This window comes from Poecilia reticulata, chromosome 16, assembly GCF_904066995.2.
Source record: "Poecilia reticulata chromosome 16, P_reticulata-male-v2, whole genome shotgun sequence".
NCBI classification, from domain to species: Eukaryota; Metazoa; Chordata; class Actinopteri; order Cyprinodontiformes; family Poeciliidae; genus Poecilia; species Poecilia reticulata.
In genome coordinates this window covers 25,197,599-25,220,893 of record NC_088845.1, presented here as the reverse complement: position 1 = coordinate 25,220,893, position 23,295 = coordinate 25,197,599, and the positions used below count along the sequence as shown (strand labels likewise).

At 41.4% G+C, this 23,295-nt stretch overlaps 1 protein-coding gene across 2 annotated transcripts; it reads right to left on the bottom strand.

Moving 5' to 3' along the window:
* Positions 1–569: 569 nt before the first annotated feature.
* ctnnb1 (catenin (cadherin-associated protein), beta 1) lies at positions 570–15,203 on the bottom strand. 2 transcript variants are annotated; one of them, XM_008432067.3, is made up of 17 exons: positions 15,022–15,203; positions 7,953–8,003; positions 7,205–7,432; positions 6,851–7,104; positions 6,101–6,339; positions 5,813–6,014; positions 5,589–5,733; positions 5,406–5,509; positions 5,123–5,257; positions 4,367–4,570; positions 4,071–4,229; positions 3,779–3,898; positions 3,531–3,681; positions 2,599–2,720; positions 2,449–2,509; positions 1,663–1,913; positions 570–1,416 (listed from the first exon to the last, which is right to left on the bottom strand). In XM_008432067.3, exons 2-16 carry the CDS (start codon positions 7,963–7,965, stop codon positions 1,699–1,701), a joined length of 2,352 nt encoding a protein of 783 aa, XP_008430289.1. In that variant the 5' UTR covers positions 7,966–8,003; positions 15,022–15,203; the 3' UTR covers positions 570–1,416; positions 1,663–1,698. The 2 variants fall into 2 exon arrangements, with proteins under 2 accessions (XP_008430289.1, XP_081472872.1); XM_081616746.1 differs by lacking the exon at positions 1,663–1,913.
* Positions 15,204–23,295: the final 8,092 nt, after the last annotated feature.

Here is a 23,295-nt window from a genome sequence, read left to right as displayed (position 1 = left end):
TGAATGTAAATATACAAGTTGGAGGTTAATAATCTTTTTACAGGATGTTTCCCCCCAATAAACCAAATAAATCAAGAGTTTGGAGCTTTTACAAAGCAGCTTTGGTTTTTAAGAGTTTTTAATTAGTGATTTTTCTCCAGGTATTTACATGCTTCAGATGAGTCGAGTTTTTTTTAAATGATGTGATCTCAGGATCACTGCAGTCTCTCCTCTAGTTGACCTGTGTGCTGCTTAATGAATTCTTACAGCGGGGTGAAATATTGCATTAGTATTTTCAGAACTTGGATGTTATTTCTATGGCCTTTGTGTTGATGCCAGGTCTGTGATGCAGCAGGGTCATAAGAAGTTTTCTAACTTGAAGCAGAGTTACAAGTCTGAATGATTGTACTGGTATAACCTGCGAATCTGCCAATTAATCTGGAAAAGTATAGACCATCAACATGAAAATGTGTACATTCCCAGAATATCCTTTTAAAGATTTGAAATGTTATAAAGGCGGTGGTGCTGAATAAGTGACGGAGAGTTTGTCCAAACCAAACTTCTCACTGAAATGAGACCAGACACGTGGGTGAAATGACAGTCCGTTTTATTGTTTCAGAACACAGCAGGCTACAAGCAACCAGCGCCTCACTACTTCACCCCTTAGTAACAGCAGACCAATAGGAGCACGTCTCCACCCATCCTTACAGACACGCCCACCCAGCTCGGTCAGCTAACCCCCTTTGGAACAGCTGGGACACGTCGGTGTCCTCCTTTAAAGCAAGAAAATAGCTCGATATTTGGACCATGATTTCCAATTCATGTTTGTTTTTTTTTTTGTTTTTTTTTTTGTACAAAAGCTACACAATGTTACACTTGATCATTAGAATACAATTCAACTGATTACCTTTAGTGTTTGGACACCATTTAAAATCTCATCCAGTTCTTTTGGATGGAGCATCACCACTTAGAAAGAAAAACAAAAAACACTTAGACTTAAAATACAAGGGACTAGAAAAAAAAAAATAAAAAAATGATGAGTATCATAATGCAGAAAATTGAAAAAGCAAGCTAAGTTCAGTTTGTACCATTACAGACTTAAAACGGAATAAAAAAGTAAAACAACCCAAAGTATTAAAAATTAAAAAACAAAATACATTAAAAAAAAGTTGTTGGGGGGGGAAAAAAAAAGAAAAGAAAAAAAAGCTCATTGAGATCAAAATCTGTGTTTCGTCAGGATTGAAGTCGGCCTTCGATGAAGTCGAGAGACCAGAACCGAACCGCACTAAAAAAAAAAAAATCTACTTTGTCCCAATGGAGCTCCTGTAGACAGGAAACTGCTTGCTGTTCTTGAGTCATCTTCAGGCACTTTCTGAGACCCCGCCTCCTCCATATGGGCGAATCACGATGCAGGTTCATCCAGATCACATGATACAGCTGGAAGGAGAAGAGAAGAAGAAGAAAAGAAAAAAAAGACGTTCAAGGAGAGGAAGTGGAGGCTACTGGGTCTGGTGGAGGACCACACACAGAGATCAAACGCCACATCACACAGCTTCAGAGCGGGAGCCGTCCGGACATGCAACAGCCAGAGTGAGCCTCCCCCTCCTCCTAACATTTATCTGGGATACTCCCCACTGTGCTGCTTGGAGAAGGCTACAAAGTGGAATGAGAAGTGGGTCTTACCTAGTAGAAAGTGTAGTGTAATGGTGGTCTTGGTATTTACAGGTCGGTATCAAACCAGGCCAGTTGGTTTGAGTCACCAGGTGGAAGGCCCTCTATCAGCTCGGGGGCGTGGCCCAGGTCGGGCAGCCCTTCTACGGGTGGGTAGTCCTGGCCTGGGTGGTGCCCTCCACCCAGATCGTGGTCCATCATGGGCTCCATGCCCATGGCGTCCCCTGCGTAGCCCCCAGAGTGAAAGGGACGGTAGTTTGGGTCTGGGGCGGTGGAGCGAGGGTGGAGGAGAAGCGGGGGAAGCAAAGCAGCTGTTAGAAGCATGTTAAAAACCACGCAGTCACACAGTAGTACGATCATTTCAACAAAAGACCGCACAGCAACACAGGTCATCCGCCGGCAGGCTGCACGGTGGCTCATCGGCCCACGTGTTGAAGCGATTCAGGCCCAGTTTACTTGGTGCCACGGCGGCTGGGTGGTAAATGAGTTCACCAACATTCAGCAAGTTTATAAAATAAGACCTGGCAACTGTTCCCTCTAACCTGCTGATAAGTAAACAGAGCAGCAGGCTGGAACTTCCTGCGACATCCCAGCCATTAAAATTACTTTACACACCCAAGTAGTTACTGATGTCACACACCGAGCTTTAAAAAAGTTGAAGCTAAAAAGATTTCTGCCGAACTTTCCTTTGGATCTGAAGTAAGACTAAGTGGGGTTTAAACTCAGCTGCTCCGACGTGTTTGTGCCTCTTTTCGTGTGAAAGTGTTGCAGAAGCATCAACCTGAGAAGGCAACTCACCATCTTGTCTGTAGCCCAGAGGCTCCCCCTGTGCTCCGATGTCCAAACCCAGGTCTCCGGTCTGTGGAAACGCATAAAATGTGTGAGCAGAGAAGTTCACACATTTGGATGATAAGGACCATTATGAGAAGAAGAAAAAGCTGCCAGTACCTCATTCCAGGACATTGCTTCTGTCCTGAACAGAGAGCTGGTCAGCTCCACAGACAGCCGCTTCTTGTAGTCTTGAGGTTTGTCCTCCGACATGCGGAACAGAACTGCTGCTGCGTATGTTGCTGGGGAAGGACATGAGGGACGGTTTAGAAGGAGCTGCTGCAGCTTTAATGATGACATTTTCAGGACTCTGGAACAAACACTACCGTTCCTAGGGCAGGGTGATAAATTGATTTGACCTTATTAACCAAATATTTTATTTTTGGAAAATCTGGATTATTGCTTCACCAATTCAGAGTGGCCTCAGCAGCCAAGTTCGCCATCTTTCTTGAAGAGCGTTTTGTTTTTTTACAGCTTCTATTTATTTGGATTTTCAATTCAGATCAACTCTGATGAAATATAAAAGGTAGGTCATGATAAGTTGGTTTCACCCTCCTACCCCCCAAAAATTATAACAAAGTCAAATTAATATGAGAATAAAGTCATAATAGTAAAAGTAGTAATTTTATAAGAACGCCAACAGGAAAAATAAAAAAATCATTCAAGCTTTTCTTCCCCCCCTCATTAAAACAATTTTAAGATGATAGATTTGGTAAAATTACATCTATATTCTGTTAATATGACAACAGGCCCTGATACTCGTCACAGAAGGGATGATTGAATTAAAAGACGCTTTAAAAATATTTTTTTTTTCTGTTATTTGTCTTTTTAAAAATAATTTTTTTTTTTTTTTAATCAAACGTATAAAATTTTTAAATAGAAAATAACTTGAAAATCTGGTTTATTTTTAAGCCACATCGCCCGCCTCAATAGTCTCTATGGCTCATTATATGAAATAACCTTATGCATTGATTTAGTACATAACCAGTTAGGTAGCCGTTTAAATAAAAAAAAAAAAACGAAGAAATAAGCAGGCATTCCTCTGGACGTACCAACTCCTTCGTTGCGGCTGTGCAGCAGCTCTGTGAGCGGGGCGCTGGCTCCCTCGGCCTCGATGGCCTCTGCCACCTCTTTGTCCTGGGCCAGCTCACAGAGGACGCCTGCTGCTACGCGCTGGATGTTCTCAATGGGAGAGTACAACAGCTGCAAAAAGACAGAAACTCGCAGTCAAATTCATTCCTACATTTCTACCTCCATGTTTAAAAAAAGAAAAAAAAAAAACGGACAACAGAAGACATACCTGTACAAAGAGTGGGATGGTGTTGAGGCCTCTGATGACCACTCTGTTATGGAGATCTCTGGCCAGGATGTGAAGTGCTCCTGTGCAGCCCTCGACGATCTCCTCCATACGGACTCCCTCCTGTTAACACAAACACTCCGTCAGGATCGGGATAAAGCCCGGCACCGCCTGCTCATCCTGCCCTCCACAGGATGTCATTAGAGCTCTTATGGCCGCTCTGCAAGTGTGCGAGAGCTTATGGAGGCTCATCTTGGAGCTATGACAACGGGAGTGTAGCGTGAGCTGCTCTTACCACAAACTGCTGCTGTGTGCCTCCCATGCTGGTGCGTCTCTGCGTGTCCTGGTGGGCTCTGACCAGCAGCTGGACCAGTCTGGGGATGGCGCCCTGCTCCCTCAGGGGGGAGTGGTTGGCGGGGCACAGGGCTAGGTTACGGATCAGACCCACTGTAGCCTGATGGGAAGTAACACGGCATGTTTAAGATGTATGAGCACCACTATGGAATTAAGAAAAACCTCAGATATAAATCTAGAAAATGCTCATTACATATTTTAAACATAAATTAAGAGCAGGAGCATGTGCTTGCGTACCTTGATGAGGGGCCAGTGTGACGGTGGATGCAGTAACTTGACCACCACAGGTAGGCCGTAGTGCAGCCGCACGGCATTCTGGGCCATCTCGGCGTCCTGATGTCGAGATGTGAGATGGCGCAGGGCGCAGATGGCTGGCTCTGTGATGTCTTCTCTGTCTCCGGCCCGCAGCACCGTGCGAACCAACGCCTCAATGCCTCCAACCTGAAACGCACAACGCAACAGATGAGGCGTGAACAGATTCCGCCTACAGGTTTTAGAGAAATTCATGCACAAAAACAAAAATGTTGCTGAAAATTAGAGGGAGATCTTACAGACCGTAGGAATAAGTAGCTGTGTTTACATTACAAACGTGAGGAAGACTTTGCTGATATTCCACTAATGTTGAAAAAACTATTTCGCAATTGCGGTGTTTCCATTAAATGAGAAAAGCAACTGAAACCACACATGATCACGCTATAGGTCATTTAAAAATCACGCCGCCTTGTCGTCATCCTCCTACCACTTCCTGTTTTCACGGCAGTTTCTCAAAAAACGCTCATTTTGATACTCCTGGGAAACAAGCTCATCCAAGCACAAAAACGTCATCAAAAACTGCAAGTTTTATTCGAAATTGCCATGTTTCCATTGCGCAAATTTATTTTTGTCGTTCCAATTTGCATAATTCTATGGTCAGTGGATACGCATCAAATGACTGACTGCGGTTTATTAAAGAAAAATGTGCAAATGAGGCCAGTAAACTGAGTGTAATCTCACCTGGCAGACCATCATTTTGTTCTTATAGTTGTTACAGGTCAGATTAGAAAGGATCCCAGCAGCACAGGTCACCACGTTGATGTCGTCACTGCCGAGCAGCTGAACCAGAGTTCCCAGAAGACCTTCCATTCCCTCCTGGAAAGCAAACAGAAGACAGCTCAACAAAGACACTGGGAACTTCAGATAAAGAAAATTTATTCTAATCTTATATTCTTATGAAAATGAATCCTGGAACCATGCAGTCTTGTGTTCGGTCAAACAGAGTTGCTGCAGCTGCCCTCACCTGTTTGGTGGCGGCATCTGACAGGTTCCTGAGGGTCCAGAGACAATTCTGGACCAGTCTCTGGCTTGGATCTGTCAGGTGGAGACCCAGAGCCTGCATACCTCCTGAACGGACGCACAGTGTTACATATGGAACGGCCTGCTGCTGGGAAATCCACTCAACGTAAATGGTTCAAAGACCTACCAGCTTCAACGATGGCCGGTTTGTTACTGGAGCACACCGACAGAACCTTAAGGACGCGGCTTGTGGTCCACAGGAGCTTCTCGTACGTGTAGGTCCTCATGATGTTGACCAGTGCTTGGGGGCCACCGCTCGCCAGGATAATCAGCTTTACACAAACAAAACCAGGTTAGGCTCTTTCAGAGCTGCTCTGACATGTAGCTTCCTCCCTTTGACCCCTTCCTCACCTTGCTTTCCTGGTTTCCGTAGGCTAGTATCTGCAGACAGTCGGTGGTGATGGCCAGGAACTTAACATTGGTTTTGCTGAGCAGAGCCACCATTTTCTGAAGACCGCCGGCCAAGCGGACGGCCATCTTGGCTCCTTCTTGGTGCAGCAGGAGGTTGTGGAGGGTAGTGATTGCGTAGAACAGGACGGAATCCACCGGCGACCTGAGGAGGAGAAACCGTTTGGTTACACAAACTCGACGAGTTGGAAGACATATGCACCCGGTGGGAATCATCCCTGCACCGCCTACCCGAGCATTTTAACTAGAGCCGGTATTCCTCCGGACTTGAAGATGGCCAGTAGCCCCTCTCTGTGGTGGGACAGGTTGTGCAGAGCTCCTGCCGTGCAGCGGGCCGTCTCCATGTCGTTGGTGTTCTGCATGGTCCTGACGATCGCAGAGACCATCTGAGGGGAGCGCATGATGGCGTGACGAGAGGCTTCCTTCTTCGAAAGCTGGTGGACCATCACTGCTGCTTTGTTAACTACCACCTGGATGGAAGATGGAACCATGTGTCATTTTGATCATTGTGTAAAAAAAAAAAAAAAAAAAAGCTCTGGGATAGAGTTGAGCAATGAACCGATTTTCTTCTGTCATCTGGCTTTTTGTAGGAAATGCTGCCAGCACACCAAGGTCAGCCATCTTGTTTGACAAGCGTTTTGTTTTACAACTTCTATTTATTTAAGTTTTGTATTTAGATCAGCTCTACTACAATTTTTTTAAGAAGTCATGATACAAGAATAAAGTTTAATACTATGAAAATAAAATCTCAATATTATCAGACTGAAGCTGTAATATTTGAAGAATGAAGTAGTACATCTGTGAGAACTCAAACACAAAAAATAAATAAAAAATATTGACATTTTTTTAAAATATTGTCTTTTGTACTTTTTTTAAATTTTTTATGACAGCCCCAAAAAAAAGATAAAAAAATCAGAGATTATATTTCTAAGCCACATCGCCCAGCCCTAATCTGGGCCAGACATTTCTGTGGATGATAACCTGGTCCTCGTCGTTGAGTAGCTTGGTGAGTTCTGGTATGGCTCTGGTGGCGAGCTCGGCATCATCTTGGTAGTTGATCAGATTGACCACGGCGTGTTTGAGCATCTGTGACGGCTCCGCCAGCCTCTGGACGTTGGTGGGGTTTGTAGCGTCATACTGCGTGGACGGGATCTGCATGCCCTCCTCCAGGGTCTCTGGGAACATGGCCGCACGCACCCGCTGAGCACGCGTCATGGCGTACTGACCGTCTATGTCTAGGACAGAGAGAAGGGATGTTTAATCAGTCAACGTTGGCTTACTTTAACCATTGCTTCCTAATCGTCTACAGGGAGGCAGAGGACAGGTGAAACCTACCTTGTACTTGGTCCTGGGAGAAGTTCTGGTTGAAGCCCTGCTCCCACTCATACAGGACCTGGTTGTTGTCCAGGTCGTCCTCCTCTGGGTTGCCTTTCCCGCTGAGGGAGGGAGCAGTTGTGGTGGCCCCTGAATGAATCCCTGAATCCAGGTATGACTGCTGCTGCCAGTGGCTGACGGCCGCCTTGCGGTCCGGCTCCATGGCCATGTCCAGTTCCATCAGATCAGCTGAGGAGACGCAAATTCAGACAACTTTAGAATCACTTCACCAAACTACATCTGGCCAAACATTCAAACTGAACTCGATAGACGAATATTTGTGCTCAAGAACAGGCCTGTCACAATGACAAATTCTGCTGGACGATAAATTGTCCCAGACGTTATTGCGATAAACAACAATATGGTTGTTTTGAGACCGTTTTCAAGTTATATAATAATGCAAGAAAAGATTCTCAAAGATCAAACTTTAAATACTAATAAACATTTAATACTGGAACTGAAAGATATTTGAAATATCCAAAATAAAACAAACAAAAAATAAAATCAAATGTGAAGACTTCTGTCATCTGGCTTTTTGTAGGAAATAGAAAAACAATAAATCATCCAAATGGGACTTATTGAGTTTGTTTTAATTTATCATGCAATTATTTGATTTATTTTAACAGGCCTACTCAAGAACAGCAACAACAAAAAAGCTCGACAACTTTTACAATTGTGCAAAGATGACCCCTGAACCACAACAACTCACCCTGGGAAGCCATGTTTCTTTCTCAAACCACACCCAACACAGCTTCCTGATCTGCAGAGGGGGAAAAAAAAGACAGCAAATAGTCAAACATTTCTACTTCCATCTACTCATCCAACATCACTCAAAGAGGAAAGCTGTAAAAAAAAAGGCAGCTGAAATTAAAGATATTAGTTCAAAGGAAACGGCCCAGACAAGTGACTTTACAGTGTTTTCTTTTTCTGCCTCCTCCCTTTCTTGGGTTTCCTCTTCCCGTTTCAGACAGATATGCAAACAGTTGCAGCTCGCACACAAAAGCCTCCATTAAGGGCAGCAGCTACCAGCGAGGAAGGACGAGGGAAGTGCAGCGCTGGGTGGAGAGAGGAGGCAACGGGAGGGAGGAGGGCGCTCGCATTCCTGAGCTGGCTTTGAAGCCGAAACCACACACTGCTGGAAAGTAAATACTGGCAATGGCAGGAGAGGTAGAGCAAGCAAAAGGGATTAATTTAGCAGGGGAAAGGGGGCAAAACTGAAAACGGGGCATTTTCAATTCACACTGGAAGATAAATGTTATGACAGAAACAAAAAAGTTGGAGTGAAGAAAAAATGTCTACAAAGGTCTGTCAAAATAAGAAAAGTTTGAACCTGTGGAGTCTGTACACATTCAAAAACCATCATGTGAAAATTAACATGACAGTAAATGGGAGAATGAATGCGCTCTTGTTACAACATGCTAGTCTGAACGCCCCTTCAAATTAAAGAGGCGCCATATGAGAGACGAAAGGAAAAACCCATTTAAACAGATTAATGAGACAATAAAACGCAAGTACATTTCCTACAGTATACAAAGCCAGCTACAGCTTCTACCCAGTAAAATAGAAACACAACCCAGCCCAAAACAGCAAATAAAGTCACTCAGTTTCAATCTATTCCCATGTTTTTGCACAGGTTTAAAAGTCAGGGTCACATTGCCACTGTACAGACTACAGCTTTGGGTTTTGTTTGTTTTTTTTTTTTTTAGATCAGATCAGGAAATTGTCTCATCTCATCATTTCTGATGCTGCTTTCCACCAACTCTACCAGCCATTACTTTAACTTGACCAAAAACTCTCAACATTTATAAAAACAGCACATGAGAGGAGACCAGCAATGGGCCAAATTACAATGTATGAAGATTTTTTTTTTTTTAATCAGGTATTTTTGAACACCAACATGCAACCAGAGCTTTGAAAACATGCAGGACAGGAACCTGTGTAGAAAACAAACTTACTGTAGACTTTAATCAAAGGAAACAACAGGCTCTGCTATAGAAACAAAACCTCTGAAGCGCTCAAAGAGAAAACCTGTCAGTCAACACAAGTAGAGTTCAACTCCTACGAACACCCGTCCATCTTGTGTCAAAAATCACAGTAATGACTAAAATGACAGGATATTCACAAGAGGGGAGGTCTAGTTTCTGTTTCAGACGATTACAGAACAAGTCCCTCTAACTTTGCTTAATCACATGTAATTAAACCACATGTAATTTTCCAGGAGACAGACGGAGGTTTTCTGGGGTCTGTGGCTCATCCCCTCTTTTACACCCACAGGAATGAGAGCACAAATCATTTAGAGACACACAAGATACACGGGTACAACGGTGTGTGGTTGTTTGTCCTGTGATGGACTGGTGGTGACCCAACGACCTCTAGAGATGGATACCAGTCCCAACCATCCTAACAGGATAAGTGACGGATTGATTGAGCTCCTCTCGTCTTTCCTCCTTTAAAAAATTGTTAACTTCAATTTCGAGTGAACAAGTTACTAGTTTGAAGGTGCACTTTAGCTCAGCAAAACTGGAAACAGGACAAGGAAAAACATTAATGTTTGTCCTTCGGTGGCAAAACTCAAACATGGAAAAACAACTCTATCCTCTGTAGGAATGTGTGATATCTGAACAGTTTAGGAGCAATAAGTGGGTTTTATTGTACTAAAGCAGTAGCGTGACCAGCAGCAGTACTTTCTCTCGGGTGCAGCTGCCTCTGGAACAAGTGACAAATGCTGGCAGACCTAATTTCCCTAATCTACCCTGCATCTCTGAGCCAACACATGGACAACTAAAATAATGTTCCATCCTCTCGGTCCAAAAAAAAAAAGAAGAAAAAGAAAAGCCCTGTGGTTGCTACGTTTCAGAGTGCTGTTGGTCAGTAGTTGAAATGTAATCTTTGCATTGTAACAGTACATGCAAAACTACAACAGCATCTTTTGACTATTATGACAGTGCTCCTGTCTGGCAGGAAAAAGGTGCGTTTTTAATCATTTAAAATCCAACAAGAGCTTGATTCTATCGAGTCCAATCGGCCGTTTATGAAAGTACAAAATCCAGGAAGAATTGAAACAAACATAACTTAAAATCCTGTCTGCAGCTGGATTAAGAGCCATCTCTGAATGTCTGACTAAACAACGCATCTGTTCCAGTATCTGGTGAGAACAGCAACACATGGAGGAGCTGATTAAGCCAAGTTTATTCAAATAGAACAGAAGCAGCAGCTAACTATGGCTTTATTACTGGGAGGCTTTAAAAAGTTTCCGTTTTAAAACAGTCTAAATTTCCTCTCAGATGGTTTCTAAGGTCTTTTTTTTAATGAGATCTCATAAAGTCCTGGAGTGTTGCAGCCCTGCCCCTCCCCCACCAGTTGCTGCGCAATGCTGGTCATTCTGACTAAAAGAAGACAATAATATTTTCCAGAAGACTTTAAAATAAATAGTATTAAGAAATGTATCCTGTTGGAAAACATGACAGAAAAGTTGTGGAAACTAAAGGAGTGCCACTCACTCTCATTCACACAACTTTATTTTTAAAACTCTAGTTGGCAAAAATATTTAAAGTAAAAGTAATAAAACATTGTTATACATTGAAAGTTTCCCCAAGAAAACTTGCTAAGCCCAGTGGTTGGATGCTTGGGCATCGTTCATCCAGCGGCCTGTCGTGTTTTTGAGTGAAAAAATGTTTAAAGTTGACAGGAAAATTTGAAAATTTCACTTGATAATTATGTGTTACTTAAAGATTGGAAGATTTATACCTGAACATTAACTATAAAGTCTTAAAAAAAATGCAAAGATTTAAGTAAATAAGCAATGCTTAGCCTGGTGGGGTCACAAGTAAAACCTGGTGGCCTGCCAGGCTTATAATACACTGGGGGGAAACCCCACACATTTTCACTTGAAAATTTTATCCCAGGTTAATCCTGGACAGATCAAAACCTAAAAGGAAAAAGAAAAAGGTGGAAAAAAAAGTAGGAGTAAAGACAAAACAAGCTACTAAAACAGGGCAGGCAACAAATTTACTCTGTAAATGTGAGTTTATGAAGCTCAACTGCAGCAGATATCCAAGGAGAAACTCCACCACCGTAGTTTAGCTGGGTGACTAAAAAAGCCAATCTTGAATCCTCTCGAATTAGATGACGACTGCTGTTTCCAACCATGAACTCAAATTTGCTGTTCACACGCCATCCTCCCGGCACCGCCGGCCTGCCCTCGTATAACCCAACGCAGTCCTAACCAGAGCCACATGCCTCATACATGCCTGGATGCAAATCAAACATACAATCAAAGCACACAGTGGAATCATTTATGATTCACGCTGGCGGTTTGAGCGGTTCGTTTAATCTGGCTTAGGAAACAGAGTTTCTTCTTTATAGATGAGCAAAAGAGAAATCTCTGAATTTTGACCGAGAGAAAATGTTAAAAGTTAAACAGTAAAGATGAATTTAAAGAAGAAAAAAAAAAAAGAACTTGTCACTGCAGGACTTCTTACTTTCTGTGTGCACTGCCACAAGAATCTGAACGGTGGGTTACTTTGAAGCCATATGTCAAATCCAGTATGTAGAGTTGTGCCTGGTGCAGTTAAAAGGCGGATAATTAAAACCAGATGCACGTTGCCCGACACAGCAGCCACTAGAGGGATGATCTGTGCAGCGAAGGGAAGGAAAACATCACCTTTAGCTGCGCTCGGCTGGGCCTGTTAAGCAGCTGTCACAGATATGAGTGTAGATTGTACAACTATGACCTACGCATGCCGTGCAACATGTCAAAAAAGCCTCAATTAACTTAGAGAAACAAACTTTTTTTTTTAATGAAAGTCAGGTGCAACACAAGCTGACTCACAGATGCACTTTAAATGCTTCCTAACTTTTATGTGCTGCAGCTCAACTTTGCTGACAAGTTACAGTGTTGATGTAAAATTTAAAAACAAGAAGAACAAAAATGTGTGTAGTGTGTTTTATTGCAATCTAAGCTAGCCAGGCTACACACAGACCTGAAGCTTAATGCAACGGGTTTTCAAATCAGTTACTATAACATTCAAAACCTGAAAACAGACCAACAAAATGCAAAAGAAGCTCACTTTTAAATTAGTGCTGGACTATGTTCAAGTGAGCTTTGGGCAAATTACCCCAGGCTAAATTACATTTCTGTCCATTTGGCCTGCAGACTTTTGTGGCCAAATTTTACAACCGTTTTCCTGGCATGTAGAGGCATAAAAAAAAAAATTAAAAAAAGAGGGCGATTATTTTCTAGGGGTGGGAAATGCTGTACTTGACATTAAAAAAAAGCTTTTCACATCAGGACAATACACCAGTTGTATCCATCTACCTTCTACAGAGACAATCGAGTTTCTTCTGGAGAAAACACAGAGCGTCAATACCTCCAGATGAGTAAATGAGCAAAAGTAAAACCATTATTGGCAAAAGCAGAGAGAAAAAGAAGCAGCCACAGGCTTAGCCGGCTAAAGTGCAGGGTCAGCAGCACTCAGTACTGGCTGCCAAACACCACAATGAACCAAATGCCTGCAGCCGCTGCAGAGTCGTATTTTGTGTCTCAGCTGCAAAATGCTGCATAGCTGTGGACACAGGACAAACGTCAACGGGGCTCGCACGAAGAATCCCTTTCTGATGCTGGGAGTTCTCCAACATAGCTTACACACACACACACACACACATTAGTTTTTATTTGTTTATGCCTCGAAAGTCTGCCTCAGAACCAGGTGGCAAACACTAATCACTGCCTACATCTAGACAACGCTCAGTAGCAGAGGAAACAGGAAACCCTGCGTTGTTCCGGTAATGACAAGACCACTGGAAAGGTGGATCGTCTCAAAACAAACCACCTACGTTTCCGTCTGAAAAATTTCTGTGCATCATCAGAAAAAGAAAAAAAAAAAAAAAGTGTGTTGACGAGACAGCAAGTTTGATCCACTTTTTTTTATTCCATTGTGCAACCTGCTTGGGGATTTCTCTGACGAGCCACACAAACACAAAAGAAGACAATTAAATATTCTAAAAAGTCTGAATAAAAGCATTAAATTAGGTACCACTTGATTTGAAATTGATCATTTTAGTTGCCATGTTCAACATATGCACCTAGCTGTACTGTATGAAAATTTTTCAAATTGTGTTTTTGTCCACATTTTATGAACAAAAACACTTTAGTATTTGAAAAATAGGACATTTTACTGACTTCAGTGTAACTCAGGAACTCCTGACATTTAACCCAAACACCTCCATCTACATTCCTAATCTTAAACTTAAATTCACAGTATAGCTTAATACTAACTCAAACTGATGCATTAGGACAGGTCTCATCCCTAAAGGCCTATTTAAAGTAAGTGAATATACCAGAAAATTATCAAAATAGGTAGCACAAGTACACACACACACACAGGAATGTACTAATGTGTTTCATACTTGTGCTTTTTAATTTCTTAACACTGCAAGTCATATCTGAAACTACTACATACTCATGTACTGAACCAGTTCATATTCCTCTATATTCTTCATATTCTAATGAATTATTCAGATTATTTGGCAAAAAAAATCCTCAAATCTCAAGTCTGTTTTTGTTTTTTTTTGTTTGTTTTTTAATTACATGCCACTGTCAGGAAGCGTCAGCGTCAAAGCAGGTACGAAACGTCCCCTGGTGGGTATGAATTGACTCATGGTAGATCCGAAACGTCCCGCGGCAGACGGCTCCGCTTAGGACAAGTGGGAAGGTGCGACAGGGCAGAAACCGCAAAAGCAAAAAAAAAAAAAAAAAAAAGCCGAATGGGTCAAATTCGACTTTTTCAGCCCCGGAATATTTACTAAAGCCCCACCAACATAGACCCGAACAATGTGCACGCCGCCCCGCCTCTTCTCCACAGCTGCCCCCGACTTTCTGCCCCAACACCAGCGACTCAAATTTCACACTCTGGCTCCTCCTCGTCTTCCTCCCGAAGCACATCGGCTCCGAGGAATTTTGTCGGTCTTTGTTTAAAAGGACGAAAGGGGAAAAAACACACACGCTGACCCAAGACTTGCAGTCAGACTAAAAAAAATAAATAAATAACCTACAAAAACTTTGTTTCAACTGAGATACGTACATAAAACAGCATTGACGCTCCGTACAGGTTGGAGAGTCTCACAAACTTCCAACTCAAGACAAAACGTTCGCTTTGACTTTAATACAATTCACAAATTCGCGTTATGCGTTTTTCACATCGATGAAATAACCTTGTAAGAAGTTAAGCGTGAACCCCCCGTTGTGTCCTCCTCACCTCCAGTAGTTTTCGTTACGCATAAACAGTTGAAAAAACTGGCGAAACTCAAGAAGCCCAAACATGAGTCACAATGGAGGAATGTGGCCAACAGTTTGTAAGCTAACAGGCTAACATTTACTAATGTTAACTACTTTAAAAATATACCAGACAAAATATCCAAACTGTTTTTTTCCGCTCCCGAATTAGGTAAAAGGCAATAAAATCCAAACGTGTCTAAGTACTGGCTGGGAAAACAGCCTAAATGTTCTTTATAAACATTAGGTCGACGAATATCTAAGAATACAAGCTTTTGCCCCCAAAAGGCGGTGGCTGGATTATCCCAAAAATCTGCCGTGAAAGCAGCTGACTCGCAGGTTACCGCAGCTCCATCCCCGGCCGGCTGGCCCACACACACACACACGCATACACACATACATACACACAACAACCGACTCCACTCCCGCTGGCGTTCACACGGACCCGGGTAAGGAAAAGGAGGAAAACTGAGGAAAGCCGATAGTTTTGAATGTTGAAGCCTACCCTTGTCAATACGACAAATCCGTCCACTTGGGTTCCGGAGAGTAAAAACCACTTGGAAAAGGAAAAAGAAAAAGTCGGGGAGAATGTGTGGAGCAGCGTCAGCGGGGAGCCCTCATCCACTCCCTCACAGGCAACTGCAGACAGCAGGTACTGACGCAGCCAGAACAGCGGAGACTGGGAAATGTAAGATGGCGGCGGAGTTATATAGACCGGAGAACACCCGCATTCTAGCCATATCCTGCCGTGCTCTCTAATAAAATAGAAACTAAAATCAGAAATCATATTTTGTCTTCCTATATCTCTGACTCGGTTCTGCATTAATTTACCTATGACAATAATACAATTATTTGGTATGAACAAATACCTCATTTTATAGAATATGCATTTGTACGTGTGGAGTATGAATACACAATGAAATGAAGTTCCAGCTTCCCCCCACCCCCAAAGCATAGGAAAACCGATCTTCTTTCCCGGAGTTATCTTGGTTTGTAAAAATATATAATGAATAGAAAATAGGTATTTTTTTAAGCTACACAAACATAGAAGTTTGCTAAAACAGACCGTGTCCGTGTCATTCCTAATGGTATTTATACTATTACTCTACCTGAAATGGGACGAAAAATACACTGTTAAAAAAAGTTTTTTGTTTTTTTTTTAAATCTCAGTAAACTGGGTTGAAACGAGACACCATAACTGGGTTTGAACCCATGTGGTTCCCTAACCTTTTACCTTCCAACCCTCAAAATAACAACAAAAGAGACCGGGGACGTTGACTGTTGAGTAGGCAGTCATTAAAAGTCACTTAAGGGTAAGTACTGACAACAAAAACAACTTCAACAATCATGATATAGTTGTTTGTTGTTTTTTAACCAATCCATAAGTACTGCTTTGTATTTATTGTATAACTTAATGCATAAATGTGTTGTTACCATTGCTATCTATGTTACTTAGATCTGATACACACATTCCCAACTTTGGAAACCACTGTTTGTTTGAGACTTATCATGTAGAATATGTTAGTGGTCTGACAAACATTAAAACAATCATTCACAGTTCAATGAAATGACTCAGAAAATGTGTTTACTTAATTGGTTTATTTGTTATTGATTCATTCAGATATTCAATACTCAACTGATAAATGTCCTTGCCATTCAGTAGCAGGCTTTTGTTTTGCTCACAACTTGTTCCTTTGAAAAAAAACAAAACAAAACAAAAAAACATTCTGATTATGTCTGCAGGCGACATGACAAGTGGTTCAGCAGGTCTGAGCAGCTCTCCAATGTGGATTACTTGCATCAGGGTTCAATTCGAGAGCCTGTGCTCGTCTGAGACGCCTGGCATTCGATGGCTGCTAAAATACAAACACAGCGGAGTCAAATCAAAAACCCACATGTTAAGGAAAATCACGTGAAAGTGGTGAGCAAATCACTGGGAGTATTTTAGCATTTTGAGTGGGGAAGTTTTGGCAGTTAACACATCTAGAGATTTAATCAAACCAAGCCATTCAAAAAACTATTCCGGCCTCAGATTAAACACGGGCCGGAAAAAACAGATTGAGCCAATGAAACCTATTAGCGGGCATAGATGTGGTCCTTTAAGCAAATAGTGTGATCTCCCTTTCATTTGGAGATCACAGCTATTCATTTTCATACGACTTTCTATGTGGTTCGGTGCTGATGCAGTTAGGAGGGAGGCTCTCATATAAAATTTCAGCATGCATTTCAGGTCCCCCCTCGTCAGTGTTGGTCCCTTAATTGCTGAAATAAAAGGTTGCGGAGCCGGCGAGGTCCCTTCATGCTGCATGCGGCAATGTCACCAGCAAACAAAGGTAGTAACGCACTCTCCTGTCGTCTGCCTACAGGCTACTTCATTAACCTATATTTACAGTGCGTGGGTGGAATAGAGTGCCGAAACCCCAACTCTGTCTGAAACTGTTAATTCAGCTGGTCCCCCCCCCCCCACACACACACAGGAGCGTCACAGCAACGCAACGAGCGCATCAGCAGCGTGACTCCACCCTGTGTCATGAGGCTGCAACATGATTGATTTGCTTTTTTTTTCTTCTCCTGAATCCCTTTTCAAACCACACCGAGAATTACTGCTGTCACTCTGGCAGATGCCGAGCCAAGAGGTTTTCAAGTCGAAAACGGGTTCACGCCGGTCACATGACTTCACGGGGACCACAATTACACAACCAGAAGAGCGACAAATCCTAATGCTGTGAGTCACGTCAGGAGGACAGGGTGATTTCACATTCGTACGTTTTAATTACAGGCCAAAACATAAATCAGCCGAGAGGTTTTGTGTTCACTTGTCAGGCGATGGGCTTGTGATCAGAGGTGTGATGATCCGTTTGTCCTTCTGAAAGCACCTAAAAATCCGATCATATTCGTACGCCGAATATCAAACGGTGCAGCATTTGTTGCAGGGTTCAGAAGCAGAAAAAAAAGGGAATCTTTGATAAAGTACATTAAAATATATGATCACAAAAGCCCTTTTGAACAGAGAGAATGGTACACGCAGCTTCTGACATAATCGTGTTTTTGTTAGATGGCAATTGCACATTAAAGCCTTCACCTTCTCTGGAGTGCACCACTGTAAAGCAGGAAGTACTTGTAAACTCCTTCATGAAAAGACGTAGCTGCCTTTGTAGTGCTGAAACGCTGCTTGCACAATCTAAACAGAGTTTTGTGATCACTGTCTCGGGTCTAATGCTTGAATCTTAACTAAAGAACTTCCCCCGCTGAAGCATATGTTCCAAGAGAAGCAGGTTTAGGTTTTTATGCTTTTTTCTTTTTTCTTTTTAATGATTCATGCAGGATGTTATTTTATGATTTGGATGTAATCTAAACAAGTAACATGAAATAATTCACACACAAAAAACCGTGATTGCGTTCCAAGAGAGAGAGAGAGAGTGACTTTGCGATACCCAAGTTAAGATTTAGTTACCAGAAGGTTTAATCACAACCAGACTGTCACGGGTCATCGTCTCGTGACCATGGAGTCTGGATTAAGAGCACAGACTTAAAATCAGATTTATCTTCTGTGGAAAATCCCTCTGATGTCTAATCTGGGATGTCTATGAAAAGGCTGCAAACTGCTCCGTACGAGCAAACAGCATCGCCTTCTATGCCTAGCTTGTTTCATGCGATACTGGAGAACGTACTGGATTCATAAAATGCCTTTCTCCTGTGATTCCTGACTCTTTTTTTTTTATTCAGACCTGTCAAAACTGACTTCCTGATGTGAAGCTCGACAGGAAAGTGACTCTCCACTCAGGCCTGTGTAACAATTTACGAGGGAGGTCCGCAGTGGGAGCCTGTGTTCACTTGTGAAAGGTGGTGGATTAAACGCCACCGCATAGTTCAAAAATGTTGCCTATTAACGACTGAAAGTGAGAAATATTTCCAATTGTTTATTAGGAATGATCACAGGATGATTCTGAGATTCGATTTTGAGTGATTTTTTTTTTTCTCTTAGGACTGTAACATATAAAAGAGGGGGGGGGAATATATGCTGCAGATCCTTTGATAGAGACAGATGTCTGGAATCCAACAGAAATGAAGCAATGACTATGTTAAGCCCAGTTTATGCATGAAAGTGCATTACACTAACCTTGATCTGATTTTACTTATTAAAAGTATATATATCATAAACGTACTTGCGTTTTGGTCGTTGAATTTAGGAAGCATACATAGGAGGAATGTAGCTTTAATGAATGAAGGGGAAACATAACATTGTCTGTATATTGACTTGGTCAGAGCTAAAAAAAACAAAAAACAAATGTTGATTCTGATCTCTGATTGTTGCATCTAAAACAAACCTCTCAGAATTAGCAAACATCTGTTGTTGCTTTACATAAATACATATATATATATATATATATATATATATATATATATATATATATATATATATATATATATAGTGACGATTCTCTTGGAGTAACATTGTGGGTTTGCAGAGCACATACCCTTTTAGCACATACCTTCATAAACAGTCAACACAGGTAATACATTTAGAACAGTCCCAATGTGGGTCACGCTCAATCCTCTCTCTATCCCGCTTTATCACAGCGGTTCTGCTACACGTGAGGTTAAACATCCCATTTTTGGGCCGATCCAGTTGAGATCCTGCCAAAGATTAATCCATAATGCCCGTGGAAGGGCCCTTCATCCAACATGCTGCTGCTGCTGAAATAACACAGATAGCTGCTTCTGTTCCCAAGCATGCACTGCGGCTCTCCGATGACCCGGCGCTGCACCACTTCAGGAAGCCCACACAGCTCTCGCTCTTCCAGCTGGAGGGACCGTTTCATGTTCCGCCCAGGCGCGATGAGGAGTCTGTGCACCTGAAATGCAGAGATAGAGATTGGTATGGCACACTGTTTACTAAAACAAACATGCAAGCAAATTTGGACAGGACTGCAATAATCTTACTGAAAAATAAATACTCTTCGCCTGTTATTGTTGGAAAATGTTAAGCATTAAGTCCTGATGTTTTCATTGCCAACTCCAATCATGTGTCTGTGCAGGTTTCAGTTCCTTCTCCTAATCTCCTGGAAATATTTCTGGAACCGAAACTGCATTAATGTCGACTTTAAAAATAGGACGCCAGTGTTGTAAAAGTTTGAGAAAATATTTCCCACATTTGTCCGACAAATTATAAAGCGTACATGTCATCTACGTCGCCAAATGAAACTGTAATGTGGATATTATTTGTGGTTTTTAGCCGCATTCATTATCATGCAATTAAAAGTCAAACGGACGGAAGCAGACCTGTATTGGTCCATACGCCGCAGGTACGCCAAATGTTTTAAGAAGTTCAGAGTTTTAAATCCGAGAAATGGTGAATCAGACAGTTGCTACAGTTTTCAGCCCTTTTAATGAGACCAGGGATATTTTCAGCATGACCGGAGTGTTCTTCCGGTCACGAAAAACCACAGACGTTCACGGCGTGGAAACTTAAGGCGCAGCACTCATCACTCTCATTAAGGTACCACCGTTTTCAGACTGCAGTCAGGAAGGTCAGAGCGGCGTCTCTGTAGTCCGACTAATTAACCGGCTAATGTCGGCTTGTTATACTGTAGAAAAAGCACAACGGCAAAAAAATGCAGTATTCAAAACAAAAAGCATTTATTTAAAAAAAAAAGAAAGAAACAACAGCAGCTAGCGTCTAAAGTGATGTTTTCCTCAAAGTATTTCAGTGATTCTTGAGAATAGGGACAAAACAGGTCCTATGGATAAAGCACAAAATTTGAATAAAATATACACAAAATATAATTTTTTCAAATATCTGACTAAGCTAACCTGGGTCATGTGAGCACAACAATGTATATTTTCCAGGTATTTGTTGAATATTTTTTTATTTTAAACATTGTAATCGGTTGATGATGCCTGTAAAATCCCTTGTCCCGGAGCAGAACTCAATACATTATAATGGTTTAAAACAATTAAATAAATACTAAAAGTATATATTATGACAATTAAGTATAAGTAGTCATATAAATAATTATAAAAGTATCAATAAATGTAATTAAAAATCATTTTAATATATTTTCTAACTCCATTGAAATTTGTCCCTAGTTTTTGTCAACACCGTCAGACATGAAAAGAATGTAAAAGAAATCAGGCATTATTGGGGGGGCACCAGAACTTCTGAGGACCCCATGACCTCTTCCTTTCTCTTTCTTTGCTAAGAGGGCTAATTAGTTCTGGTTGGCTTATGTTATTCTTTAGTTTTTTCTTCTTTTTAATCCTATGTTGTTTGTCACAACCATGATATGTCAACTCCATAACTGACAATTTACAAAACTTTGATGAAATTTTGTGAAATAAAAGCTTAATTTTGGTATATTATAAAGATTTCATGGACCCGATGAGCTACAATATGGCCTCCTTCAGAATAACATCATATAAATTGAGGTAGTTTGGCTTTTTGTCATCTCCGTCAGATGTCAGCTTAGTTTTTGTGAGTCTTTCAGTGAAATTGTTGTCAAATCTCACTTAAATGTGCAATTAATTAATTTTAATGTATTTTACATAAATTGCATTACTTCACATGTATCAAGTTTTTCATTTTACTCACTAGTTTGTCACCACCTTCAGTTCCGTGTCAACTCGGTCATGCACTGTCAACTCCATCTGATGGATTTATGTTGTTTTTTGTTTTAAATAATATTTATTTTGTTTCTTGAGAAGCATTTGTCTGTAAAATGAGTAAAAATATCAGTAACAGGGTCATTAAAAAATATTTTTTATTTATTTTTGTCAGATGGTGATGACAACGTTCTGGGTCACGTCGATTAAAAACGTAATTTAAAAAAAATGTTGCAACTGGGAGCCTGTACCTTAGCATCTTTACATTTCCAAAAAATTATTTGTCATATTTGCATACATAAGGTTGAGAAATAATTTTAAAAAAGGGAGAATTAAAACCCATTTTGTCCTTATTCTCAAGAATCACTGATTTAATTTAAAGTTTAAATAAATAGGTGCTAAAGATATTACTGTAACTGCAGCAATATCAATGTGATACAATATTGTTGCAGCAGTTGAAAAAAATATCACTTTTAAAATCAGTTAGATCATGTCATGTATTTGTATAAACCACTATAAAACCAAGGCATTTTTACTGTGATCTGTCATTGGTGCTCTAAACAGAACGCCTGATCACATCCATATCTCATTGGTCAAAACAAGTAAACTTGCAAATATGTGCTGTGTCAAGTTTATTCTTCAACACTGTCATTTGTATTGACAAGTTGAGTGTGTAAAAGTCAAACAAACACATCACCGTGTGGGGCAAGATGCACGTTGCCCTCGGTATATGTTCCATCTTTATTCATGTACTGCATATCAGAACTTTTAGAAAACTTTCAGGGTACATTTCACTCTAAAACACATGCATCCCGTTGTCCCGCAGCTTCTGCTGTGGAGGAAAAACTCCCAACATCAATCCCCAAATCCCAAGAGAGCAAACCACCGCACACACAGAGAGGCTGGTTAAGGCCCGAGGGGTGTGGTTTCTTTCTCTCCCTGTAAAAGAAAGGGGCAGCTCAAAGCTATAGATAGGTTCAGACAAAACAAATACGCCCTTACACACAGGGACACACACACACACACACACACACACATAGCAGGAGCAGTAGCAGCAGGGTCAGGAAAGTGCTACTGACAAGGCCGTATTGAAGAAATGTTTGTTTTGGACCGTGTGGTCATGAGGTCCTTGACTTGTGGCCTTGTGTCAGCTAGAAATGATCAAATAATGCACTTACTTGTGTTCTAGTAATGTGATACGAATGAACAAGTGTTTATGAACACATTTATAAATGCATTTAAAAATAACAATAGGAAATGCAGTAATCAGGCTTTTCCCAGGCTGATAGCAATTTCCGATTTGCTTTGAGGTTCAATTTCGACTGATCACGATTAGTTTTTCTAAGAACTCTAAACACATGAAACGGAAGGAAAAAAAGATTATTTGAAAAGAGATAGTAGTTTGAGATGCAACAGTAGCTGAATTGATCATCCCTATTTACGATCCAAAGCATTTGTTTAAAAAAAAAAAAAAAAAAAGTTCACGCAGTTATTTGATGAGTTCTTGGTTTTGGTGTCTTTAATAAAAGAGAAAATAAAGGATTATTAGGGTTCTTGCTCAGGATCTGATCACCGATCAGAGTTAATCGGCAAACAATTACCTGTTCTGATCTCTTATTGATCAATTAGTCCACCTATAATAAAAAGATATATATTGAAATAATGGGTAACAAGATGGAAAGCTGTATTGACAACTCCATTACAACTTGCTTGGAGTATAATTTTTTTTAAACTCTCTGAAATGCACTCCAGTGTGTGAAGGACAGGACAGAAAAATCCCATCCTTGAAGAGGTGAGAGGACACGGCACGAAGCCGATATCCAACTCAGACTACAGGGGGATTAGAAGAGTTGGGCAGTCTAAGCCGATACAGGAAACAATGCCGAGGAGAGGCTGACACAAAAATGAAGTGATGGCTGTAGGGCGGTGTGGGACGCCATGTTGAGGAACAGGCTCTTTTGTTGGCTTCCACTCTGCTGAACGGGAGACGGCAGCGCCGAACCAATACAGGAAACAATAACCTGATTTCCACTGCCGAGCCGAACGGGATTTAGAGTTCGCCGCACTGGAACATCAAAGGCGCCTCATTTAAGCAGCCCCCGTGACATTTCACCTGCCTCTCCCCACATCCCTGTGTTATTACAGCCGGCAGTCCCTGCATCTATACTGCATTAGC

Coding starts and splice junctions, on each gene's coding strand:
- ctnnb1 (XM_008432067.3), bottom strand. Junction 4,571..5,122: donor ACAAAATGATGGTCTGCCAG/GTGAGATTACAC, acceptor TGTGCGTTTCAG/GTTGGAGGCATTGAGGCGTT. Junction 3,682..3,778: donor CCATCCCACTCTTTGTACAG/GTATGTCTTCTG, acceptor GTCTTTTTGCAG/CTGTTGTACTCTCCCATTGA.